Genomic DNA, 23223 nt, shown 5'->3' on the forward strand with positions numbered 1-23223 from the left:
CTTATTTATAATGTAGGTTGTATTTGTTTTTTTTTTGTCGGTTGTACTTTCTTTTTCTTTTTTGTTGATTTTAAAGCATCTGAACAGACCAAGCTTACAGGTTCAATTAGTTCGTTAGTATACAAATAAAATGCAAATAAGGCAAAGGCAGAATAGAATAAATTATAAAATAAAATACTTGCAACATTTTTTTAGTGTAATTTATAATGAGACTTGCAATGCGAGTACTGTGGGGAAGCTTCCAAGCAAATATAAATGCTGAAATCCACTCAAATGCAATGAAACATTTTGTGCAACTTGAGTGGTTTTATGTATAAATTCCATACAAAACATACGATTGACTTATTTACTCAGAAACATATTAAGAAATCGTATTTTTAAATCCGGTCAACCGTAATCAACTTCCTCGTCAAACGTCCGCATAACAGTACCGAATGGAAACTCGTATGATTGTACTAATATGCGCTACAAAATTTAAAACAAACTGTAGTTGTACTTGAATAAGGGTACATGCAAGGTACAAAAACAAACGATAAAAGATAACGTCACTACTATCATTCGTCTGTGTAAAGGTGTACAAAAGCCAGTATCTGATAGAATAGAAAACGCATTTAAAAAATACACTTGCAAGCTTTTTTCTTCATTTGTACTCAAAACACTAATAATACCATTTATTGCTGAGAAAAAAAAACACAAACAAACAGTCTCCACTCCGACCTCCACAACAGATCTACAGCGGTTCCGCAACCTTTTGCTGAATCCAGTCGACGAAGCTGGCCACACGCGTGTACACCCCAGGTACCTCAGCCCGGGCACATCCGATACCGTACGATACGATGCCCACCTGGAAGTAGTAGAAATCGGTGCCGAAACGCTGGGGCAACATCAGCGGACCTCCGCTGTCACCCTGGCACGAATCCTTGCCGCCCTCGATCACGCCCGCACACATTACCGCATTGTCGAACTGCTTCTGCGAGAACACTTTACCGATCTTGTCGTACAGCGTGCGACACTCGTCGTTGGCAATGATGGGAATCTGTAGCTCCTGCAGCACGTTGGCCGACTTGCCACCCTCCTGGGTGCGACCCCAACCGGCCACGAACGGTGTGAAGCCGATGAAGTTCTTGCTGCGGATCGTATCACTCAACGGCAGGCAGATAGGCTTGATCGCATCTGTTTGTGTGCGGTGAAAGGACAAGAACGATTGTAACGTGATGCTCGATATCTTCCGCCGAAGGCCACCTCAGGGCCACACGCAATGCTTACCGCTGAACTGCACCTCGAATTCCATGTACAGCACCGCCAAATCGGTGTGTCCGTCCTTCTTGTCGTACGATGGATGAGATTCGTACTGCGGAGTAAAACAAATGGGGAAGCAATTTGTTAATATCGGAGGTCGTCCTTTCACCGATCCCGACCTTCGCGAGTTACTCACCCGAACGACCGGTACGTCGACATGGTTCGCTTCCACATCCGTGGACGTATCGTGCTCACCCAATCGAACCGATGATCTGTCAGAGGAACACCAAATTATAACATACGAATTCCACAAACGAATCCCCCACAAACCGTCTACTTACAGATCGCGACGGATGCAGTGAGCAGCCGTCAGTACGTGTCGCTTGGTGATGAGCGAACCTCCGCACTTGAACGACACTTCGCCCAGCGCATTCTTGTAGCCGACCAGTGCCATCCACGGCCATCCGTTCAATTCCGCCGGGACGCCACCAACAACCCGATTGTGCTGCACAATACTATTTCCGCATCCGGTTTCGGGTGTGAGCAGCTCGGCCGGTCCTGACGCCGGCGATGGTGGTGGTGGTGGGGGTGCCTCCGTCACAGGTGCTGGTGGTGGTGGTGGTGGTGCCGTCGGTGGAACAGTCGGTGCTGCAGTCGGAGGAGCTGGCGGAGCCGGAGTTACACCTTGCAGTGGGCAGCACACGTTGGGCTGAATGTAGTTGCAAACCGCATTCGATCGCTGGATGTACTGCACGTACACTGGATCTCTCTGGCGCTGGATGAACTCGTTCAGTACGCTCGGACAGCTGCGAATGCCTGTTACAAAAACGGAAATGATCAAGAATCAGTTCGGTGCGTTCTGAAGTTCCCACCGCACACATACTTATGCAGTATCCTTCGCGATTGTCCGGTCCAACGCAGTCGGCCGTACGGAGCGGTGCAGCCGACGTTACCTCTACAAAAGGAGACGAAGTTGTAGTGGAATCATACTCCACACCGTCGCTACAGCAAAGCACCGGGCTGCCATTATAGTTCCGATTGCCACAGCTGCGCTGCGACGCGAGCAAGAAGTTCACCGTCTCCTGATTCCGATTGTACTGGTACAGTCGGATCAGGGATGCACAGTACTGGAACACCTGACAAACGCCTATCTGCCTGTTCGGGGTGGTGCATGACCGGCCAGCTGAAACGGGCGTACTGTTTGGTGAGCGATACCGCTTAGAAGGGGTAGGAACCATGGATGGGATGGAATGGTGCGGATTAGGCGGTGTCGGTGTATTATGACGAGTTGTGCTTGTTAGTGTCACGCAACTTTGATAACGGGGCAGAGCTGCACCTGATCGCGAAAATAGTGCTCTTTGGAGCGTTTATCAAACAAAAACAAAACAACCCGAGCACATGCTAATGATATAGCAGCCCGTAGACAGTTTAAGCCCATTCAACGGGCAGTTTAATTGCCGTTCACATGGTCTTCGGAATTGATTGTTTCCGAACCGAACCAATGGCAAGCGTCCTACTCCTTGACGTAATGACTCCACGCAATCGTTTGACGCTCCTTCGGTCAACAAGCTCGACGTGTGTTCAAGCTGACCACCACTACCAACAGCAGGCATCACCATCGCTGGAGATTGTTTGACTGCCGATCATCACCGTCATACCGATCGGGCAAGTGTTATCGATTAACACAATCAAGCTCGACGCACACTTTGCGCTACCCATTGGGACGGGAAACGGCGTACACTTGGCCATGACTGTGTCGTTTGAATATCAGTCGAGGCAAACCACTCGTACTCGCTAACAAAAATTTGAAGAACACTACCGTATAAAAATGGAACGCTTCACCAATTAAATGAACCGCCTCATCGCTGCCACGACCGACGATGACGGAAGACAGCAATAAGCGATAAAGCGGTGAACCGGCTAATTTCACTGCCAAAAAACCGAACCTCCAAAAAACGATGGTTAAACACGACTGCAAGAGCGTGGCGTGTGCACTTGAACTGTGAGGCGGATTTAAATGACACCGTCGCGGTACACGGTTTCTTGAACGTCGCTTTGACCTTGGCACTGGTTTTCTCTCAGGGTCACCGATCAGCTCCGATAGTTGGTCTGTCTGTTGTGTATGTTGTGTTGTGTTTGAACCATGATTGAACTTTGCGAAAAAAAAAACAAACAATAAATCCTTGGCGATCGTACCTTGCGGCTGCACACTGTTTATGGCGAGGAAGGAAAGAATAACGAACGTAAACTTCCACATCGTGCACGCGTAATTTCACTTATCGTTACGCTATTGAGAATTATACTTGATCTTTGCTTCACTATTTCGAAAGCCCACCAACAAAAAAAAAATCACAAGACTGCTGTAGCCTAACACATCCTATACCGCGCAGCAGGACGGTGGACCTCCTTCTCGATCAACCGTAGCGTCAACACTAAACTTAACCCGTTTCTTCGGTAAAGATTTTAAGCACACCAGCCCAACAGAATCGCGAATCAGAAGTCGGAAGTCGAATCCGGTCTCGTGCCAGCCAACACCACCACTATCAAGCCACCCTCTGAGCGCTGGGGAAGGGAGAGACCACCACGCGCATTCACACACTATCGCAAGGCTTCGCGCCCCTTCGGAGGACGCCACCAGCCGTCGTCTAAAAACGGTTCGCGTGGAGCTCCTTGTGAGCTTGGAAACTACCACTGCCCCGAAGCTGCTCGCGTAGAATGACTCTCGTGGATGTGGAGTGGATTCGTACGCTCTGTTGAGCCGAGAGTCTGGGATTCCCCTTCGGTGGGCAAAATCAATTAGCTTTTGCTATGAAGAATTAGACATGGCGAAAAAACAAAACAGACACTACCCTTTTTCCGAACTGCTACGTGCGTTAGCATGCTATGAATTACTCATTTGCTTGGGAATTTACTACATCACTTTCTTTTGGTATCGCATGATCAGTATGAAGTAAAGAGATTCCCATAGGCTAAATAACCATTCGTATTGATGAGAGACATTTCTTTCTGCCTGTACAATAAAACGCATTTGCCGGACACTAATAGTCATCATCAGCGGTGTTCATGCATATGGAACGAGATGCTGCGGGTTTTAATAAAATGACTTTGAGCACACGATAAGATCTCCGAGAGCAGGTTGCCACTCGTAATGCGCAAAGCGTGTACTGCCAAAACGTGCATTTAACATGCCGATCGTGTTGGCAGAATTACCGACCAGGCCGTAATCTTGTGCTATACATCTTACTTAACAGATCGCTTCTGTGCCGATGTGTCGCGAGTTATCGACATTCGAGGATCTTGGAAGCTGTAAACAAGCATCAGTTACACTATGCATATTTTTCGTGTGATTTTAATTATATTTTGTTTGGTTTTGTAATTGAATTTATTGTTTATTATGTTTAATTTAACCTTGATAATGCGTTAAGCTGTAATAGCAATTCATCAAAGCCTATAAGTCAAAAAAAATTACTACTATTTTACTTTTTAAACGACGTAAACGCTTTAAGCAGCTGTGAAGGTTTTTGGTACATCTTCAAGGATTCAATTTGTAAAACGATTTAAAGTTTCTATGTATGTCAAGTACGGCGCAATTTATTATACTGCCTTTACCATCGTCCCGACTAATGATCCGGAGCCATCTTTCCCCAGGAAGGATTCAATTTCAAGCGTGTGCAATTTTTTATAATGCCTTTAATAATATGGAAAGTAAAGTAGATTCTACATAACCTTTTGACCGACGCAAATAAACTGCTGCCGGGGTAGGATTTTTCCCGATGTGGCATTAGAATAAAGCAGCTCTTTCGTTTACTCAGCTCACCCATTCTTAAGCTGTTTGTATTGACCCAAATCACTAAAGAAGACAATTTTATCACTCAACAAGCACTCAGGCCGTTCTTCGATAGCGCAGACACAGCACAATGTAGTAGCGCTTGTAGCAGCCACACACACAAAAAAAATCGGACAGACCAAAAAAACACCAAGATTGTCAACCTCTCGATCCGTTCAAGGGCCACTGGAACCGGCTTGATGATTCGCCTTAAACTTGAATTTACATTTTATTCGGCGGCAGAAATGGAGGAAGGTAAACATAGGACGAGCTACAAAACAGGTCTTCTCATTAGCAACCGGTTCTGGATCGCACATCGCACCGTGCCGCGACTGTGTGCGACTTTTGCATCCGTTTTCGTGGAGTCGGACGTTTGCGGATCGCATCCGCAAGGCCCGCGCAGAAAACAACAAGCCGGACGATGCGAAGCTATGCAATACCAATTCTAAAGATGATACAGTTCGTATGCTGTCGAAGGGAGAAACGGTAGCGTCGCACATGACGGGCGGATCCTTGGTGAGATGACGTAAGCAATCGGTGCAATCGGTGGCCTTGGTTGGGACAGTGCAGTTAATTAATGATACAACGCCATCCTCGACCTCCGTGCCTCAGAAATTGATGTTGCTTTCGATCCAGGAAAGATAGGCCGTGACTTTCACGTAGACACCCGGAAAACCGGCACGTGCACATTCGTAACCGTACGAGACGAGTCCGATCAGGGTGTAGTAATAGTACTGACCGTTGGAGGAAAGCTGGAACAGAAGCGAGAATATCATTACCGAAACAGTAACAATGCCATGATTCAGCCAGCTGAGTATGTTTAGCGTGCTACCTCACCTTCCGGCGTCCTTGATTCATAGAATCAAGAGGTGCAAAAAATGCAAACAGGCAAGGAGTAACGCACCAAGTTAGCGTGAATTGGGTATTAATCACTGTCCACTCACCGTGACGCATTACGCGTACCCATCACTGGCCGAACACTAGACACACTGCGCTATACTAACCTCGGGCAACATTAGCGGGCCGCCACTATCGCCTTGGCAGGAGTCTTTGCCCCCTTGGGGGAACCCAGCACACAGTACCGTGTCATCAAAGATCTGCCCGGGAAAATACAGCTTATAATTGAAGGCACACTGGTCGGCCGGAAGTACCACCACCTGCGCCTCCTGCAGCTTAGTAGCCGAAGGACCGTTGAACGAGACTGCTCCCCAGCCGGCAATGAACGGTGCGTAATAGGTGACATCTTTGGTGCGCTGTTTCGCTTCCAGTGGCAAACAAATCGGCCGGATGGCGTCGGTAATGGTGACAGATTTCTGCAGCAGTATTAGCGCTATATCGTTGTAGATGGCTTTCTCATTGTAACGCTCGTGCACCAGCCAACGCTGGATGTAGACGTCAACCGGGCTTGCGCCGTCCTGATCCGACGTAATATCATGCTCGCCGAGACGCACAAAGTACAGACCGGTCTGAATGCAATGCGCCACGGTAAGCACGTGTACGGTAGTGATCAGCGTACCACCGCACAGAAAGCGTGGACCGGTGTTTAGCTCGAAGGATGACGATCGATAGCCCAATGCTGCCATCCACGGCCACGCATTTAGCTGTGCATCTACACCACCGACGACACGTGTATGCGTTGCATTGGACATACCGCAAAGATCGGCATCGTTTGTGGGTAGCCTTATTGTGCTGCTGCTGCTGCTGCTGGGCGCTACTGTACCAACATCGGGTCTAGATGCGCCGCCGGAAATGCTTGCGAAAAAGAATAAGCCAGGGGCAGATGTTGCTACAGTTTGAGGGTTGGTGAAGCTAGCCGTTGTATTTGAGCCTTGATTAGCGAATATTAGCGTTGGGCAGCAAACCTTGAGCAGATAGAAAAAGAAACATATCAAATTCTCATCGTCCGCGACATGATGGTGCATGCGAAGCAAACGTACCATCGGTGTCACATCACTATAACCACAAACAGATTGAACCACATAATTCTCGATCGTTGGATCGCGTAGATTAGCGTTACGGATCAGCAGTTGTAGTATGAAGTCACAGTTCCCGTACACGATGCATATCCCGTTCTGTGCGTTTGGCGTTAGGCAGCTATCACCTGAAAAGAGAACGAACATTGTCTATGATTTACCGGTAAGTATTGCCACAAGCTGTGGTTTAATCAACTTTGCCCCTTGATCGTACTTTCTACAAACGCTCAACTTCTAGCAGTAGTCACCAGTATAGCTCTGGGATCGATACACGGACATCCGTTGTAGATTTGCCTGGGATCAATGCTGGGCATTGGATCGAACCCAGAAAACGTGGTGGACGTTAACACCGACGGCGGACAAGTAGGTGGAATTGACGGACAGGAAACAGAAGTTTGGGTGATTGTGGTAGGAACGGTACTGGTTAAAATAGGCGGATTGATCGTCGAAAGGAAGGTTGGGAACGTTGGCAATGGTGATAATCCCGTAACGGGAGTAACGGGTGGCAGAGTGGACGTTAGTATAGCACCAGGGATTGTGCTTCCTGTCGGTGGATTTGTAAAGGTAACTGTCGGGAAGAGGGGAGTGCTTGGGGTGGAAGTTAGAACAGGATTTGTGATTGGGTTTGTAGGGAACGTTGTGCCAACTGTGGAGAACGTGGATGCTTGAGTATTGAATGTGGTAGAGGTAAAGGAAGACACGGGAATCGTTGCTGTTACGGCGGTGGTGGAAAACGTTAATGGCACGGTTGGGCTCGCAGTAGCAAACGTGGTCGAGGTTAGCGGTTGCCCCGTTGAGGGTGTTCCCGTGCTGAACGTCAGCGAAGGACTCGTTAGCGGTGTAAAAGGAATCGTGGAGGACACGGTCGATGCAGGAAAGGTGAAATTTGGTGGCAGTGTAATGAACGGGAATGGAGTCGTTGTTTGCAGGCGATTCAAACAGATTCCCTTCCAGTGTGCCAGTTTCACCAACCAGGGAAACATCAGCAGTTTCCAACAGATTTCGTCCAACGACATAACCCGCGACACCACGCTACCAGCTACACTTTTGGACACGTTATGTACAACACGACCGACCTAAACAAACACTACTAATACTTGGGCTGATAATGTTGCTGCTTTTAAGTCATGGTGGATCAGCTTACAAAAACAGGAACAATAGAATCACATGGAACACGACAAAAACCTTCAATGTCATCGTTAATGCTTTTCGCCACCTGCTTCTGTCCACCAGCGTGTGTCACACTTTACGCGATCAGGCAACATATGACCAATGCTCCAATAGAAATGGCATTCACCAGTGGAAAAGAACGTGTAAAAAAGTCACCACATTACCTCACGCACTTGACACGATGAACCAACGGTCAATATGTTCCAGCATCGACAGATTTACTAGAGCATGGCATTACAGCACTATGCAGGCGCTAGCATATGGCTCGCCGGTGTTGAACGTGAAGAGTACCACTTGTTAGTGAGGTTTAATTAAAATATCACCATAGTTATGAACGATAGCTGGAGCTCGTTGCTACTTTTACGTATAAAGCTGATTGAACTGAATTTACGATTAATTCGCTTTACTTAAAACAAACAAAGCAAAGGTCCTAAGTTTTTGTTAGGATACATGTTGTATTAGAGCCAATATTTCCCACATTGAATTGACCTTACTTACTCTGTCCAAAGGCGAAAGGAAACATGGAAATCACGCTTCCAATCAATATAAAAATGAAGATCATTTCAAATTATAACAATTTTTAGGATGAGCCGTGGTATCCGAGATCTATATGCTGCAGTAGCAAAACTTCAACTGGGCAACAGTCTGCACATCGCAAAACCTTGGTGATTATTAGTGGAAGTATTCGAGTCAGAATTGCTCGCGGGTTTCATTTTTTTCAGTTTACTTTTTTGTGGAATTTGGTGCAAAATACTATCGGCATTGTGCTTGGAATGTTTGAGTCAAATTGGCAAAAAAAGTCAGTGTAACGATCATGGGATGATATTTTTAGACAGGGGTCTCCAGTCTATCCTCTGCAGAGACCTACACCTACAGTACATCGCTTATAATTAATAAAAAAAAATCGCAATTATATTGATTCTACGATAGTGCTTCACGCCATTGTTTTTCATCGAACACAGTTTTGCTTTGAATGCTCTTAATAATATATGCAGTCAATGGTCGTGGTTTAAAAGAGAGCAACGCATTTCTTAACAAACCGAAAACATTTAAATTGCAACTGTTTTCCCCTCGAAAGAAGACTTTTGATTAAACTATAAATACAAATAATAAAATATGCAAGCGCCGGTGAACATTGCGGAAATAGTATGGTCCATGTGCAATACTTTCATTTAAATTTATATTCAAATAATTTACGCTGCTACCAATTTTGGAAGCTTTTCAACCGAAATCGAGTAGTTTTTGTTTCGCGCAGAATTCACACAGTGATTGACATGAAAATGATCATGTGCATGATTTGGAATTGGTTACTAAATAAATGTGATTCAAAAAATATTTTCTTCAAATGTATAATTGATGTTATTTATTGATCAAACGTTTAGCTAAACAACAGATACTCAAACATTGTCTAGGTGTTCATTAAAACTTATCGTGCCCCATTACTTTTTTATGCAGTTTACTGTGAGCTTTGCCGGCGGATTTTATGCAAAATGCTGTGTAGAGCTTTATTTCAGTACATGAAAACCATGTTGGAACAGATTACTTCTGTATATCGGTACCTGTTGGTTTGTATTATTCAGCGTTTAATTTTGAATTTTGAAAAAATGTGGTAAAATTGTACAAAATGTCCTGTCCCATGTCATTTACCAATCTCAACCCGACATTATAAACGTGCCCGTGTGCATCTACGAACGTCACTCCTGCCAGTCCGATTATCCGTGGTCTGGTACGGACGAAAGCTGTTGTACTGTATTTTGTTTCCGTTTTGTTGTTAGTAAACGCACCGCCAGTTATTGGTTTTATTTCGATTGTTTTACCCAGTGCACCGCGTATTCCTGCAACCCGGATCGTGACCGTACCCAGTGTGTGCATGCCAAACCTGTGAAGTGCCACATTCGCGATCGCTCCCCGCACATCATTCCCATTCCCCATCGGTAGGGTGCTCCAGAATGTCCCGTTACAACCAAACGCATGCAGGCTACGCTCAGACCTTTAAGCTGGTCGTTGTGGGTGGAGGCGGTGTTGGCAAATCCGCTATCACCATCCAATTCATTCAGGTATTTTTAGCATTAAGCTAAACATTGTTCCGATCGAAGTTATCCACCCGCTAGCTTTGCTGTGGCCAGTGCAGCAGCAACCATGGCATCATCTTTGCGCAAGTTTAAGGGGAAACAAGTAGCATCTGTTGTTGTTGCATCGGAAGATAAAATCCATTTGGATCATAAGTCACGCAGAAACAGGTCTTTGGAAACGAGTATATTTTGCTATCACCGATTTGCACACCGCGCCCGTCGCACTCTTGAGAGGAAATCGGGTCCCTCTGCCACCGCGTTTCATCCGTCGGTTCATGTCCTCCCGGACCCACCGAACGAACAGTCTTCACCCGCGTAATCTCGTTCCCGTTGCGCGTGATCGCGCGAAAGAGACAGTACATGCAAATACATTTCTCGCGAACCAATCAGTAAGCTGTAATTCACCGCATAAGTTAAGACGACGTCATCCTCCACCGTGCGAACGAACGCTGGTGCTGCTGCTGGGGTGTGGGCCTCATACCCTTCGCACGCGCCCACACAATTTTTGTTCAATTTCGTCACTCTTCGCGATCCACTGTTGATGGCCAAGGCAAACACACAGATCAGCGATACGAACCGTCGTTGCCATTGATACCAGCGGTGAATGCAGCGCTTGGAGTCATGGCTAAATGGATGGGGATTTTTTTTTAACGTGTCTTGCCGAAAAGAAACATTCTAACGATCTTTGCGCTCGATCATATCGCACCTCTCCGAAAGTGGTACGCGAAAGGAAATATATGGGAAAATGATGATGCTGCCTACCCTGACCATGAACAGCGCTGACGATGAAAACGGCGCCATTGACACGAAGCGGACAGTATAGCAGGTAGAAAAAAAAGCCATGAGGACCAACGGATCGCGAGACCTTGTGCAGCCAAAAAAGTCATCTCCTTGCACACACGGAACCTTGAAAAACAGATGCTTATTTTTCTCTGTTTTAATGTGCGGGCACACGGTAAATCACAGCGGCTATGCAACAAGTTGTATCTATTCTTAGTGATGCACCCAACATATGGCCAATAGCGGCGCGTAATACAAGGACGCAGCGTTTTGTTTTGCCTGCTAATTAATTAAACTTTTCTTAGCGTGTGTAGGGGCTTCAAATGGAGTATCTGTAGAAGATCATTCCAAAGTTTCTAAAATACATGCCTTGGGCAACGCCTATGTCCACACCACAAAGGAGCAAAATCTTGACCTACAATAGATTTTGTGCAACACGATTAAAATTTAGATTCTTTGCTGTTTACAGCTGTACAATCATGGTTCGAACAATTCGCCGTTACACGCAACGGGGATGAGTAATAGCAAATGAAAGTGAACAGTCGTTCTATAAATATTTGCAATAATTGTTCATAAACGCTATAAATAGGTACGGCATTTTTGTGAGCACTCCGACACTCTACGGCATGGGGCAATGGCAATGGCAAACTGCTCGCCTGTCTCGCGTGAAAATGCTGGCGAGCATGAATTATGTTTCAATCTAAGCCAAGAGATCCTCGATGCTGCTGCGAGGTAGATGGGGTGAACCGAAACTGATGCAAAATAGAAATAAGATATCGGATAACCGGGCGGGAAGCGTCACGTATCGTTGAAATGATTCAAGCTGCCGCTTGCTTGTTGTCCACTGCCATAGTTTCTTGATTTAGCTGGATCTTTGTTTTTAAATTAATTTTATATTTTTGTTCTTTTTCATGTGATAGTAATGAATGATGTTTTTATCTCGCCCCTGTTTTTAGAGCTACTTTGTAACTGACTATGATCCTACGATCGAAGATTCCTACACCAAACAGTGCGTCATCGATGACACTCCTGCCAAACTCGATAGTAAGTTGTAGAACGTTTAAAACACGACGCCCATCGATCGTTTCGCACTTATGCCAATGTGTTGTTTTTTTCCCCGGCCCAGTTCTCGACACGGCCGGTCAGGAGGAGTTTAGTGCGATGCGCGAACAGTACATGCGTTCCGGGGAAGGCTTTCTGCTGGTGTTCGCCGTGACGGATCACGCCAGCTTTGACGAGATTTACAAATTCCACAAGCAGATACTGCGGGTGAAGGATCGCGACGAGTTTCCAATGCTGATGGTGGGCAACAAATCCGACCTCGATCACCAGCGGGTAGTGTCGCTGGAAGAGGCCCAACAATTGAGCCGGCAGCTGAAAATTCCCTACATCGAGTGCAGCGCAAAGTTACGCATCAACGTCGACCAGGCGTTCCACGAGCTGGTGCGTGTGGTGCGAAAGTTTCAGCTTTCCGAGCGACCGCTCGTGGACGAGAAGGGCAAACGAAAGAACAGGAAAAAGTGCTGCATCCTGTAATGCTGGCGGCGGTGTACTTTCTTCCTGCTACTCGTCGCATACTACTACCACCACTGCTTCCTCATCACTATACAAGCCGACTCACTACCCTTAGCGAACCCTGTTAGCATTGCAGTTAATGTATGTTTCGTATGTTTTATTTGTTTTACTAAGCGAATGGTTTTATTTTGTATGCACTACAAGTTCGAGTATCGATGTGGAAATAGTGCCGGTTAACGATAAGTCGTGCGATTGTTGAACACTCGAAAAACGAAATCCCACACTAATCCATGTGTTAGTATCTAAGCTACTAATATCGTTAGAGTGCACATTCACGGATACAATTTTGTAAGTGCCAAAGTGCCCACAGTTCTGCTATAAGCAGAAGCAGCATCACACGTTGATTGTCTCTGTTACGTAATGGCAGCAAGTGACGCTAATCGAACTTACGCACTGAAACCGTGCATTGACTGCCACCGTGTTGCCTAATACTATTTGCGTATGTGTATTTACACATTTTATTTAAATTGTTATACTTTTGCGTGCTGCCACAATAATCAAAATGATGAAATATCAAACATTTTATACTGACAGGGAAAAAAAGTTTGCTGCTAAAAAAACGCAAAAAGATTCGCCATCGGACGATGTGCCATAAACGAGCAATAATCAGGAGATCAGAAGTATATAGACTAACGTTTAACGGTTTGCACAAAATTAACATAAGAAGGATTTTATTCCCACACGTTGTAGAGCCACAGTTCCTTCTTCTAATCAAGCCCAGCTTTACACACGCATCTGTCCATTTTTGGTTGCTTAACGAGGACGTAGGACATACGTAGGAGGCCGTAGCGTACGAGCGAGATCGTTGTCGTTGTCGAACAATTTGTTCCCCGCAACCAGACAAAGGCGTAAAGCTTCCGGTAGCATCCACCCACTATCATCAGTTGGGAGTAGAACAGGCAGGAACCACAGTTTGAAGAGATTTGGGAAATGAATCACCAAAGTCAGATCAGCTCGACTGTCCCCGATACATACATGTGTTTAAAACACATTTACAAACCTACTGCACAAGAGCAAAGGAATCCTGTCTGCAGCTTTAAACTTACGTGTTCATGCGATTTGACGATAACATGTCCATTCAGCCGTTGATATTTGCAGGCAGCGATGGTGTTAAATGGTTCTGTTCCTAACTTTCTATTTTTCTGTGAGTTCTTACTGGCTTGATTTGTTCTTTTTATGAGTAGAAAATCATGTACATTTTGGAAAAAAAAATGGAAACATATTCTGTTCACGAGCAGGATCAGTGAGTGTATTTTACAGCACTACACTAATGCACTAAATATCAAAAACGCAGAGTGGCAAATCAGCATATATCATCTACGAATTTGCAGACGTGAACACGTCGCGTATATCTATATTTAAAATAACGAAAGACTTATTCGTAGCTAACTAAGTGTTGAACTTAGACGAACAAATGTGGTCGTGAACGCGAGCTTCACACTGGTAGGCAGGCGAACCCCTTATACAAGGTGGTACAAGTTTAAGTTTAGTACAATAGTCTAACCAACAGTAAGCGCCGTATAGAAAGTTAAAATTGTGTGTATGTGCATAGTTCGTATGTCCAGATCGCAGTTGAAACAACTGGAAAGGTCATGGATGATCGTTGTGAAGTAACGTAACAATTGTGTTTAGCGTACAGCCAACACAGAAACAGTGTCTATTAACCAAAATAATAACGAAACGTTAACGATGATTAGCTTTATGTGTGCTTCAACAACATGTTGCGACAAATGAAATCAGTTTTGCCAGGGGGAGAAACGCGACGGAGCAAAAACCAGTACGAGCATACTTTTATCCACAGCAGCACAATCACGGGTATTGATTTCGTCGCGAGTTGTTTTAAAAATATTACTTTAAACTCTCACGCTTAGCTAGGGAAAGAAGATATCAAAACATTGGTTCGGTGCTACATTTCTTCGTCTGTAAAAGTCGATAAAAGCGAACAAACAGCATGGCATGAAACTGATTGCTAAAATAATCTTTTATTTGAAAAAGAGTTTTTTTAACGAACAGGTTGTCAGGTTTACATTTTAATGTTTTTTTTATATCATTTGTCGAAATCCTTGTTAATCAGAAATATATTTACCGGATTTTAATCTACTAATGTTAGACGGATCAGTATTTGCGTGTGTTCTTCAAACTCTGCTTCACGCCCATAAACGGGACGGTGCACTGTTCCTAAGCATTGCTGATCTGTTCCACTATCCAATCGACAAATTTGGCCACCCGCGTGTACACACCGGGTATCTCGGCACGCGCACATCCCACACCGTACGACACTACACCGATTTGGAAGTAGTGGAACTTCCTGTTGACCAGGTACGGCAGCATTAGCGGGCCGCCACTATCGCCTTGGCACGAGTCCTTACCACCTTCGAGCCGTCCGGCACACAGTACAGCATCGTTGAACTGTTTCTGGGAAAACAGCTTCCTTATTTTCTTGTACAACTGGCTGCACTCTTCATTTTCCAGTATAGGGATCTGCAGCTCCTGGAGCACCTTCGCCTCGAACCCCGTTTCCTTGGTGCGACCCCACCCGGCTATGAATGGGTTGTAACCGGTAAAATCGGCACTTCGCACCGGGTCGGTCGTCGGTAGACAGATTGGTTTGATTTGAGCTGAGGACGAAAACCAGGGAAGAAAGGGAAGGATTTGATTCAACGGACATGATTTACGTATATGCTAACATTATGTATGTTACCACTCACTATTGAACTTCACCGTTTCCGATAGGTATAATATTGCTAAATCCGAGTGACCATCAAATGTATCGTAAGACGGGTGTGAAATGTACTGAAATGGAGAGGATATTGTTGCAATCAAAGCTGCTTCGTAATATGCACACACGATCGCTCATCGTACTTTATACACCGGAACATCAACGTGTGCTGACTCGGTTTGATTGTCCATGTCGTGTTCTCCCAAGCGAACAACGGACCTGCAAGAAAAGGTGACTTTTAAAGCAATGCTCAATCGTGATGGCGATCACTTGCACTTACAACGTGGGCAAAATGCAATGTGCCGCAGACAGAACATGTCGATCGGTGATGAGCGACCCACCGCACCGGAACTCGATATCTCCGAAAGCTTCCTCGTACCCCACCAAAGCCATCCAGGGCCAACCGTTGAGAGCGGCCGGAACACCACCGACAACCCGATTATGTTCAACATCACTTACCCCACAACCCTGCTCTGGGGTAAGCAGAACAGCCGGCGTCTCGAACGATGGACTGTTCCGCAAACGGGTTTGCAGTATCACCGGTGTTGTGGAACGAATCGTTGTCGAACGTCCCGTAGTTGAAGTGATGGGAACCGGCTGAACATTCAAAATGCGTCAAAGTGCGTTCAAGCTTACTCGTGCCACTCGCTTACCTGTTCCGACGCACATGGTCCTACCGTTCCGTCGGACCTTACACACTCCAACCCAACGCGGGGCCTTGTGATATACGCGGGAGCAGGTGTAGTGCTAGGATAACGTTCGGCCGTTTTTACCGTAGTTGACGTCGTCGATATGACGCTGGGTTGGAATGGATAGTTAGGGAGAGCCGGATTGGATCCGGCTGCGATCGAACAGCATACACTGCCAAAGCCTAGAAAATTTTGACATCCTCGTGGAGCCGCACCGAAAAAGCCGAAAGGATTTATGTTCAGTTGGTAAGCGGCGGGGCACGATCCAACGCTCATGCACACGCCCGAAGCACCGTAAGAGGTGTAGCAAGGTTGACCATCTAAAGCAAAGTCACAAGTTGATGTTTAATTTAAATCGTTAAATATGTACAATATTATGCGTTGTGTACCTTGAGCGAATGTTTTTTGTACGATAAGGGCAAGGATAAGACAGGATTTTACGAACCCTGTCATGCCTGCACAAAAGATCGGATCGGTTGGCGCAACGAAAGCAAGAAGTTGTATCGGTCAGATCTAAACAACGACTGCCATCCAGTGGAACGCTTCGAGCTGCTCTGACCTCCCCCCGGTCTTAACTATACGTACAAATCTCAACTCACAAGAAGATGTTCGGTTCAGAACTTCTCAGGAGTTGTAGGACCAGTTTTTATACAACATGCTTTAAATTATAGTGTTTTTTTTTTTTTGTTGTTCGTCGTCACGTTTTTGTTTCTCCTCTACACTGTCGTTAACCGCCTCTGCATCTGGTTGGGTATTCATTTCCATTTGTTTTCTCTCTCTTTGCAAACACGTACAACCACCATCAGGAAATAAGTGCTTGGGACGAATGTTTGCCAGCAGTTCTATTTATTTTGCTTTATTAAAATGCTCAAACTGGCCAATGAACTGGTGAAGATGTGAATTATGATACCAGAAGGTATGTGTTGGGTGTTTAAAACAATCGTGTCATCAGTTGTATGTGAATCGACGGTAACACCAACATTTCGTTTCGAGGTTCCGGATTGTACTTAAAGTTCTCCTCTTTTTTTTCGTTCCGTTTTGAATCGCCAGCAGAATTCGAAAGGAGATTTGGTAGCTTTTTCTCTGAACTGTAAAAGTGCACGAGTATGTATTTGAATAATAATCTTCCCATTTTAGTGTGTGCTGGTTGAACGATCAGTTATAATTATCGATGGGTAGTTCAAATACTTTCAAAGAACCTTTTTTTTTTCATTGTTATAGTTGTGCAATATTCATATAAACAATTAACATCAACTGCATCAGCATGTTAAAGCATCTCTTATGAATTTGAACCATAGTGATTCACACCCAAGCGTATTCACATTGCATACTTTGCGGGGCATTTCGTTGGAAAACGCTTCGCAGTAACGTTGCGCGTGTGTGTGTGTGTTGATGCAAGGCGAGTAACGCCAAACGCATGTAGAAAAGAAATATGCTGCACTCTTTCACTCTACGCCAAGCCAGAAAGAGACAGCTGCAAAGCTGCCTTGCTGCAAAGCATGCACGAAAACATAAACATTCGTGCTTTTCGCAAACCCAAAAACAACCTGCAGAGCTTTTACGTCGCCCGCAGTTAAGCAAACGGGAAAGTTATCTTAAAAAATGCTGTTTTCATCTGGAACAATGTGAAGATTCGCCGACCAGGACCAACGCTGGATGTGGTTTAACTGAATATAGTAACCAGGAAGCAGAAAACTTGTTTCGGGGGTTTGTACGACGTGTAACTCTCGCTCATTACTTTCACATTTTAGCGCTCGCGCCTCAAACAGCAAACGAAAGGTGGTGTGTATGTGTGAGAGAGGGAGAAAGAAAACTGCACCGAGCGAACAAGAGTAAAAGTTACGGTCCCTCGTTTTCAATCGCGCGGTGTTGTTGTTCCGCTTCAAGTTCGATGGCAAAACCCGCGAAATTCTTGCGTAATGTTCCACGCTGGTCGACACTGTTTCCGGTGGTGCTGTACGTCCTCTTCATCCTTTGTATCCTAGTGCTAGCGTTTTCCTCCCGTCAAAGTCAAAGTGATGGAAAGCTCCGGCATGCTGAGCACGGTGTGGCGAACGACATTCCCAACGTACCCGCCCCGCTAGTATACCGGAAGCTAGAGGAGGGTGTGGTGAAAGAGTTGTCAGCGGCATTCACAAAGTAAAAGCTGTATAATCGTTGTCCTCGTTCGAAAGCAATAAGCTAACAAGCATTTCTTTTTCCAGAGCCGATACAAACGGCGACAAGCATTTGACCGTGCAAGAGTTAGCCAAGTTTATAAATTTCAAAATCCGCGAACACATCGACGAAGCCATCCGAACCAACCCGATGATGTTTGTTGAGATTGACCACAAACCGCGCGACGGGCTGGTTAGTTGGGACGAGTACCAAAGCTACTGGTTGCACGAGAGAGGCATCCAGGGCGACAGTCACATGAAGAAGGGCATGTTCGATAAGTTGGATCGTAAGGTGAAGGAATCGATCGCACGCGATAAAGCACATTGGATGGAGGCGGCGCGAACGGATCCGCTCAGCCTGACATTGGACGAGTTTCTATCGTTTCGCCATCCGGAATCGAGTACGGTGAACCTGCTAAACCTGGTCGACGATATACTGCGCCAGTTCGATGTTGACGGTGATGATCATTTGACGATCGAGGAGTTTTCCGACGTACAAACGACGGATCTGGGCGAGGGCAAAAAGTTCATCCTTTGGCAGAACGTACGCGAGCGGAAGGAAGAGTTTGCGAAGGTGATTGACAAAAACCGGGACGGCAAAGCTGACCGAGGGGAACTGCTATCCTACGTTGATCCACGACACCCACGCTACGCTATACAGGAAGCTTCGACGCTGTTCTCTCTAGCCGACACAAATAACGATAAGAAACTTGTAATGCACGAGGTAAATGGGAACGTTTATGATTATCTGTGAGCCGAATTGCTCTTATTACCATGCGCTAATCTTTCTGTTGCAGATGCTGGCCAGCTCGTCAATATTCATATCCTCGAAAATGATCCATACGGCGGAAAGTTTTCACGATGAATTTTAAGGTGTTGAGTGCTACCGTGGGGCGAGCAACCATCGTTCCTTGTTCTGAAAGTGATGCATATCTGTGAAATAAATGTGTTATGTTTGTTTTATTTAAAACGTGATAGATTCTTTTTTCGTTATCAACCTTTGCCAGATTAGATTTAAAACGACTCTTTGGAATTTGGTCCCAATTTTAAATTCAGATCACTTTTCGCCCAACGTACGCAGCCGTTTTCGCCTTTCTGTCAAAAAACTGTCAAAATCAGCTGTTGACCGGTGTTAACTGTTGTTATTTACACAACCCGCGGCAAATAATTATATTGAAAAAGCGCGGTTTTCTTAGTTCTGCGAAGCCATGGAAACAAGGAAGCTTGCATTAAAACATTTACAATCCTTCATTGATGAATCAGAGCAAAAAATAAACAGCATTCTAGAAAGTCTCGGTTGGAGTAAAGAAAGTGTGATAAACTTGGTAAGTTTGTTTTTGGGAAATATGCGCAAGTACAGCACAACTAACGGCCTCATATTACAGAATAGCGACAAACATAAGGACGATGGTAAAGATATCCAAAATACTTTAACCGATGCAACCGACATGTTTCCTCCTTCCTTCCAACCAAACAATAGTTCTTCCTCTATTCGGCTAGGTAAATGAATCTGTTCGTAATCGTGTATGATTTGTGAGGTAAAACGTGTTTTGTGGTCTTGTTTTCTACTTGTTCGCAGACAACATTAAACAAGCAGAAGCAATATTGGAAGAAGTGTATCAGAACCCCTCGTTTGAATTAGGCGTCTCGTTAGAAGAACTAGTGAACCGTGGCCCACCGGTAAACCTCGAAGATTTACATACAAATTTTACACGAGACGAGCGTTTATCTTTATGTCAGCATGTGCTGAAAAATACTACCAAACCACCTGACGTGCCGGAAATCAAGATAAGGTATCTTTCAGAAAGACCCTAACTTGTTTAAAGATAGAAGTCACTCTTGATCATTTCCGGGTTGGTTTTGTTCGGCAGGTTCAAGCGCGATGCACACTCGGAAGAGAAACCTACGTCGCTGACCGAAATAGCAGCCATCGAACGTGACGCTCGAAGACGGAACCCGAAACACAGAGTTTCCAGAAATCCTCTAACGTACAGCGAAAAGGTGAGGCATTTGATTCAAGTTCAAACAGATGCTTTGGCTCATCATTTCGCCCAGTCCACATCGAGTGCTGAAACAAGCGATGGGAACAGAAGGAAGCAATTGAAACACGCCCGGAAATCTCGCTCCAACTCCTCCGAGCCGGCTCGTAATCAGAGAAAGAAAAAACGTCACCGTAGTCGGTCCCGAGAACGTTCCAAGTCCGGTGAACGAAAGCGACAAAAATTGCACAAGAAACACAAGAGAGAGCATTCATAATCATTCATAAGACACCTGTTTATTCGCTATATTCACCAATGCAGAGGCATGCATTGGTTCCACCAAAGCCGAAGGAGTTTTTCAACGCGATTCGCCGGCGATTTCCTTCCCAAGGTTCTGAGCTGTTGGCCACATAATGTAATCCTGCCATATCATCCGTGACGTTGTGCAGGTTCACAGTCGGCGGGAGCACACCATGTCGGCAAGCCATCACAACGAACAATGCTTCCAAGTTACCTGCCGCACCGAGCAGATGTCCGTGAGCGCCCTTAGTTGAAGAGACAGCGACCGATTTAGTGTGCTCTCCGAAAAGGGTTCTAATCGAGCGAGCTTCTATGGCATCTCCAATCGGGGTGGATGTGGCATGGGCGTTAACGTACCCGATATCGGCTATTGTCTTGCCCGCATCGGCTATCGCTCGCTTCATGGCCAGGAGCGCACCCGTACCATCTTCACGCGGTGCCGTCAGATGGGACGCATCGCCAGACAACCCGTAACCGAGTATCTCACCGTAAATTTGTGCACCCCGGCGCTTGGCATGTTCCAAGTCTTCCAGCACGAAAATGGCCGATCCCTCGCCCATTACAAATCCATCGCGACGTTCATCGAACGGTCTGGACGATGCGGTGGGTTCATCATTAAATGCCGTGCTTAGTGCGCGCAGCCGACAGAATCCAGCAATGCCCAGTGGACTTATACATGCTTCCGCACTGCCACAAACCATTACGTCCGCATCACCGTGCTGAATGAAGCGAAACGCATCACCTATTGCGTGGGCACCTGTTGCACATGCCGTAGATACCGCGTGATTAGGTCCCCGGAATCCGTACCGTATGCTGAGCTGGCCGGCCGGCATGTTGGGCAAAATGCGTGGAACGAAAAACGGACTGACTCTGTTGTAACCCTTCTTGAGCGCTTCGTTCGTCTCGCAAATGTCCATCAGATCAACCATGCCCATCCCGATAGCGACACCCGTACGTTGGCAGGCTTCTTCATCGTCAATCGGCGGTGTCCAAGCTGCCATCGAAAGCGATTCTTTGGCGGCGATCAGTGCAAACGCGGTAGCCCGTGCCATCGTTTTCAGCTCTGTTTTGGAGAAACATTTCTCTAAATCTATCTGGTCCGTGTTGATGGTGGCAGCTACACGGCACGGAAGCTTATCGTACGTCTCGCCAGCCAGTCGTCCAATCTTCGACTGGCCCGAAAGAATCGTTCGCCAAGCCGTTTCCACATCACAGCCAACCGGCGACACCACACCTAGCCCAGTTACCACAACACGGCGACGATCACTGTTTGTGGAGTAGTTGGCATGCGGGGACTGATATTGACTGCGTAGCAGAGAGAACAAGCTTTTGCGGGCCCGCAGAAAGCAGTAACTATGAATATTTGAACTCATGATTGGTCGTGGTGTAGAAACAGGATCTTAGTTAATGCAAAATAAAAACAGTACTGCGATTGTGTGTCAGTTTAAATATGATTTGCTGTTGCAGCGATCAACAGAGCAGATTTTAGCATTATTAGCGCTACGAAGGATAGTTTCACTTTGTATTGTTATTCGATTGGAGAGAAAGAAAAACTTTAAATTGACCCAAATCTAGATTGTTTCGGAAGTCATAACAATTCACTGTCAACGGGCTGTCAACTTTGACAGCAGGCGCCTGCTGTTTGGGATATTTACAAAACTCACGTGTAGTTTGTTGTTTACCAGCTTCCAGAAAACGGACAGCGCAATCCGTTCTGCATTCTCTGCTTGTTGCTACAGAAAAGTTTAAAAAATGGGCAAGAAGCGTAAAGCAGGAGCCGTCGAGGACGATAATGGAGAGTACGATTTACCAGCAAAGCACATGAACACTAGCCACATCCGAGCTAACGAGCGTAGGTTGATCATAGTGCTCGAAGGAGCTCAACTGGAGACGGTAAAGGTAAGCAAACTCAGCGCTACAAACTATAGATAAATGGCTATAGACTCACTTTTTTCCTTCTGCAGGTAGGGCAAGTGTTTGAATTACTAAACTGTGACGATCATCTGAGCATATTTCGAAAAAATAATCGTGATCCGGGTAGCTGCCGGCCAGACATAACACACCAATCGCTTTTGATGTTGATGGATTCACCGCTGAACCGAGCCGGCTTGCTGCAGGTGTTCGTGAAAACGGAGAAGAACATGCTGATCGAGATAGATCCACAAACGAGAATACCGCGGACATTTAAACGGTTCGCTGGTCTTATGGGTAAGCTGCAGCATAGCGTTGATTTTAAATGTGTAGCTCCCTTTCGTAATGTTCTGAATAATCTTGTGCTTTCAGTGCAACTGCTTCATAAATTTTCGATAAAGGCCGCGGATACGCAGAAAAAGCTGATGAGAATCGTCAAGAATCCCATCACAAACCATCTGCCGGTTGGATGTCGGAAGCTGGCGATGTCTTTCAGTGCCACTCAGGTTCAGAATGCCAGGGAGCTGGTGCCAGAGAAAAATGAACCAATTGCTTTGGTTATTGGAGCGTTTGCCCACGGAAATTTGAACTTGGACTACACCGAGGGATCCGTATCGATTAGCAACTACCCTTTGTCGGCTGCATTGACGTGTACAAAGATATGTTCTGCTTTCGAAGAAGCTTGGGGCATAATATAGGAGCAATAAAGTGGGAAAATTTCGTTGAATAATTCGAAAATTGCATTGGCCACCCTTTCAACACACGACTACCACATTTTTCCTTTCCATGTTCTCGAAGATCGTTTTCAACTGAAAAATGTTTGTCAGATCGCAG

General features: G+C 45.7%; 8 protein-coding genes across 12 annotated transcripts; 4 read left to right on the forward strand and 4 right to left on the reverse strand.

Moving 5' to 3' along the window:
• Window positions 1-26: 26 nt before the first annotated feature.
• Window positions 27-3951, reverse strand: LOC118503253 (venom protease). Of its 2 annotated transcripts, none has more exons than XM_036036291.1 (6): window positions 3436-3951; window positions 2123-2422; window positions 1581-2055; window positions 1436-1511; window positions 1267-1351; window positions 27-1173 (listed from the first exon to the last, which is right to left on the reverse strand). In XM_036036291.1, the coding sequence occupies exons 1-6, from the start codon at window positions 3494-3496 to the stop codon at window positions 731-733; spliced, it is 1440 nt and encodes a 479-aa protein (XP_035892184.1). In that variant the 5' UTR covers window positions 3497-3951; the 3' UTR covers window positions 27-730. The 2 variants fall into 2 exon arrangements, with proteins under 2 accessions (XP_035892184.1, XP_035892185.1); XM_036036292.1 differs by having other exon boundaries at window positions 620-1173; window positions 2123-2194; window positions 3436-3754.
• A 57-nt stretch (window positions 3952-4008) lies between these two features.
• On the reverse strand, window positions 4009-9168 carry LOC118503256 (venom protease-like). 3 transcript variants are annotated; one of them, XM_036036297.1, is made up of 4 exons: window positions 8707-9156; window positions 7003-7166; window positions 6070-6927; window positions 4009-5817 (listed from the first exon to the last, which is right to left on the reverse strand). In XM_036036297.1, exons 1-4 carry the CDS (start codon window positions 8768-8770, stop codon window positions 5674-5676), a joined length of 1230 nt encoding a protein of 409 aa, XP_035892190.1. In that variant the 5' UTR covers window positions 8771-9156; the 3' UTR covers window positions 4009-5673. The 3 variants fall into 3 exon arrangements, with proteins under 3 accessions (XP_035892190.1, XP_035892189.1, XP_035892191.1); XM_036036296.1 differs by having other exon boundaries at window positions 6070-7166; window positions 8707-9159; XM_036036298.1 differs by having other exon boundaries at window positions 5702-5817; window positions 6010-7166; window positions 8707-9168.
• A 741-nt stretch (window positions 9169-9909) lies between these two features.
• Window positions 9910-14739, forward strand: LOC118503259 (ras-like protein 2). The gene is made up of 3 exons (XM_036036301.1): window positions 9910-10265; window positions 12017-12104; window positions 12187-14739. Exons 1-3 carry the CDS (start codon window positions 10158-10160, stop codon window positions 12594-12596), a joined length of 606 nt encoding a protein of 201 aa, XP_035892194.1. The 5' UTR covers window positions 9910-10157; the 3' UTR covers window positions 12597-14739.
• On the reverse strand, window positions 13794-17410 carry LOC118503255 (venom protease-like). Its single transcript, XM_036036295.1, has 6 exons — window positions 16433-17410; window positions 16008-16363; window positions 15635-15951; window positions 15498-15573; window positions 15344-15428; window positions 13794-15253 (listed from the first exon to the last, which is right to left on the reverse strand). The coding sequence occupies exons 1-6, from the start codon at window positions 16494-16496 to the stop codon at window positions 14814-14816; spliced, it is 1338 nt and encodes a 445-aa protein (XP_035892188.1). The 5' UTR covers window positions 16497-17410; the 3' UTR covers window positions 13794-14813.
• Window positions 17411-17551: 141 nt separating this feature from the next.
• Window positions 17552-19174, forward strand: LOC118503251 (45 kDa calcium-binding protein). 2 transcript variants are annotated; one of them, XM_036036290.1, is made up of 4 exons: window positions 17566-17719; window positions 17795-18182; window positions 18248-18923; window positions 18997-19174. In XM_036036290.1, the coding sequence occupies exons 2-4, from the start codon at window positions 17935-17937 to the stop codon at window positions 19069-19071; spliced, it is 999 nt and encodes a 332-aa protein (XP_035892183.1). In that variant the 5' UTR covers window positions 17566-17719; window positions 17795-17934; the 3' UTR covers window positions 19072-19174. The 2 variants fall into 2 exon arrangements, with proteins under 2 accessions (XP_035892182.1, XP_035892183.1); XM_036036289.1 differs by having other exon boundaries at window positions 17552-18182.
• A 135-nt stretch (window positions 19175-19309) lies between these two features.
• On the forward strand, window positions 19310-21910 carry LOC118503257. Its single transcript, XM_036036299.1, has 4 exons — window positions 19310-19524; window positions 19585-19699; window positions 19779-19992; window positions 20071-21910. Exons 1-4 carry the CDS (start codon window positions 19408-19410, stop codon window positions 20453-20455), a joined length of 831 nt encoding a protein of 276 aa, XP_035892192.1. The 5' UTR covers window positions 19310-19407; the 3' UTR covers window positions 20456-21910.
• LOC118503254 (3-oxoacyl-[acyl-carrier-protein] synthase, mitochondrial) lies at window positions 20453-22096 on the reverse strand. Its single transcript, XM_036036293.1, has one exon. The coding sequence runs from the start codon at window positions 21849-21851 to the stop codon at window positions 20475-20477; it is 1377 nt and encodes a 458-aa protein (XP_035892186.1). The 5' UTR covers window positions 21852-22096; the 3' UTR covers window positions 20453-20474.
• On the forward strand, window positions 22093-23152 carry LOC118503258 (ribosomal RNA small subunit methyltransferase NEP1). The gene is made up of 3 exons (XM_036036300.1): window positions 22093-22377; window positions 22443-22686; window positions 22762-23152. The coding sequence occupies exons 1-3, from the start codon at window positions 22231-22233 to the stop codon at window positions 23085-23087; spliced, it is 717 nt and encodes a 238-aa protein (XP_035892193.1). The 5' UTR covers window positions 22093-22230; the 3' UTR covers window positions 23088-23152.
• Window positions 23153-23223: the final 71 nt, after the last annotated feature.

Source organism: Anopheles stephensi, chromosome 2 (assembly GCF_013141755.1).
Source record: "Anopheles stephensi strain Indian chromosome 2, UCI_ANSTEP_V1.0, whole genome shotgun sequence".
Lineage (NCBI taxonomy): Eukaryota > Metazoa > Arthropoda > Insecta > Diptera > Culicidae > Anopheles > Anopheles stephensi.

Coding starts and splice junctions, on each gene's coding strand:
- LOC118503258 (XM_036036300.1), top strand. CDS start 22,231: ATGGGCAAGAAGCGTAAAGCAGGAGCCGTCGAGGACGATAATGGAGAG. Junction 22,378..22,442: donor CTCAACTGGAGACGGTAAAG/GTAAGCAAACTC, acceptor TTCCTTCTGCAG/GTAGGGCAAGTGTTTGAATT. Junction 22,687..22,761: donor ACGGTTCGCTGGTCTTATGG/GTAAGCTGCAGC, acceptor TTGTGCTTTCAG/TGCAACTGCTTCATAAATTT.
- LOC118503255 (XM_036036295.1), bottom strand. CDS start 16,496: ATGACAGGGTTCGTAAAATCCTGTCTTATCCTTGCCCTTATCGTACAA. Junction 15,952..16,007: donor GACCATGTGCGTCGGAACAG/GTAAGCGAGTGG, acceptor TTGAATGTTCAG/CCGGTTCCCATCACTTCAAC. Junction 15,254..15,343: donor GGAAACGGTGAAGTTCAATA/GTGAGTGGTAAC, acceptor TTTCGTCCTCAG/CTCAAATCAAACCAATCTGT.
- LOC118503259 (XM_036036301.1), top strand. CDS start 10,158: ATGTCCCGTTACAACCAAACGCATGCAGGCTACGCTCAGACCTTTAAG. Junction 10,266..12,016: donor TCACCATCCAATTCATTCAG/GTATTTTTAGCA, acceptor CCCTGTTTTTAG/AGCTACTTTGTAACTGACTA. Junction 12,105..12,186: donor CACTCCTGCCAAACTCGATA/GTAAGTTGTAGA, acceptor TCCCCGGCCCAG/TTCTCGACACGGCCGGTCAG.
- LOC118503257 (XM_036036299.1), top strand. CDS start 19,408: ATGGAAACAAGGAAGCTTGCATTAAAACATTTACAATCCTTCATTGAT. Junction 19,700..19,778: donor TTCTTCCTCTATTCGGCTAG/GTAAATGAATCT, acceptor ACTTGTTCGCAG/ACAACATTAAACAAGCAGAA. Junction 19,993..20,070: donor GTGCCGGAAATCAAGATAAG/GTATCTTTCAGA, acceptor TTTGTTCGGCAG/GTTCAAGCGCGATGCACACT.
- LOC118503253 (XM_036036291.1), bottom strand. CDS start 3,496: ATGTGGAAGTTTACGTTCGTTATTCTTTCCTTCCTCGCCATAAACAGT. Junction 2,423..3,435: donor AAACAGTGTGCAGCCGCAAG/GTACGATCGCCA, acceptor CGCCCGTTTCAG/CTGGCCGGTCATGCACCACC. Junction 1,174..1,266: donor ATTCGAGGTGCAGTTCAGCG/GTAAGCATTGCG, acceptor GCACACAAACAG/ATGCGATCAAGCCTATCTGC.
- LOC118503254 (XM_036036293.1), bottom strand. CDS start 21,851: ATGAGTTCAAATATTCATAGTTACTGCTTTCTGCGGGCCCGCAAAAGC.
- LOC118503256 (XM_036036296.1), bottom strand. CDS start 8,770: ATGATCTTCATTTTTATATTGATTGGAAGCGTGATTTCCATGTTTCCT. Junction 7,167..8,706: donor TCCTTTCGCCTTTGGACAGA/GTAAGTAAGGTC, acceptor TTCTCTTTTCAG/GTGATAGCTGCCTAACGCCA. Junction 5,818..6,069: donor GCCCGCTAATGTTGCCCGAG/GTTAGTATAGCG, acceptor CTTCTGTTCCAG/CTTTCCTCCAACGGTCAGTA.
- LOC118503251 (XM_036036289.1), top strand. CDS start 17,935: ATGGCAAAACCCGCGAAATTCTTGCGTAATGTTCCACGCTGGTCGACA. Junction 18,183..18,247: donor TTGTCAGCGGCATTCACAAA/GTAAAAGCTGTA, acceptor TTCTTTTTCCAG/AGCCGATACAAACGGCGACA. Junction 18,924..18,996: donor AGAAACTTGTAATGCACGAG/GTAAATGGGAAC, acceptor TTTCTGTTGCAG/ATGCTGGCCAGCTCGTCAAT.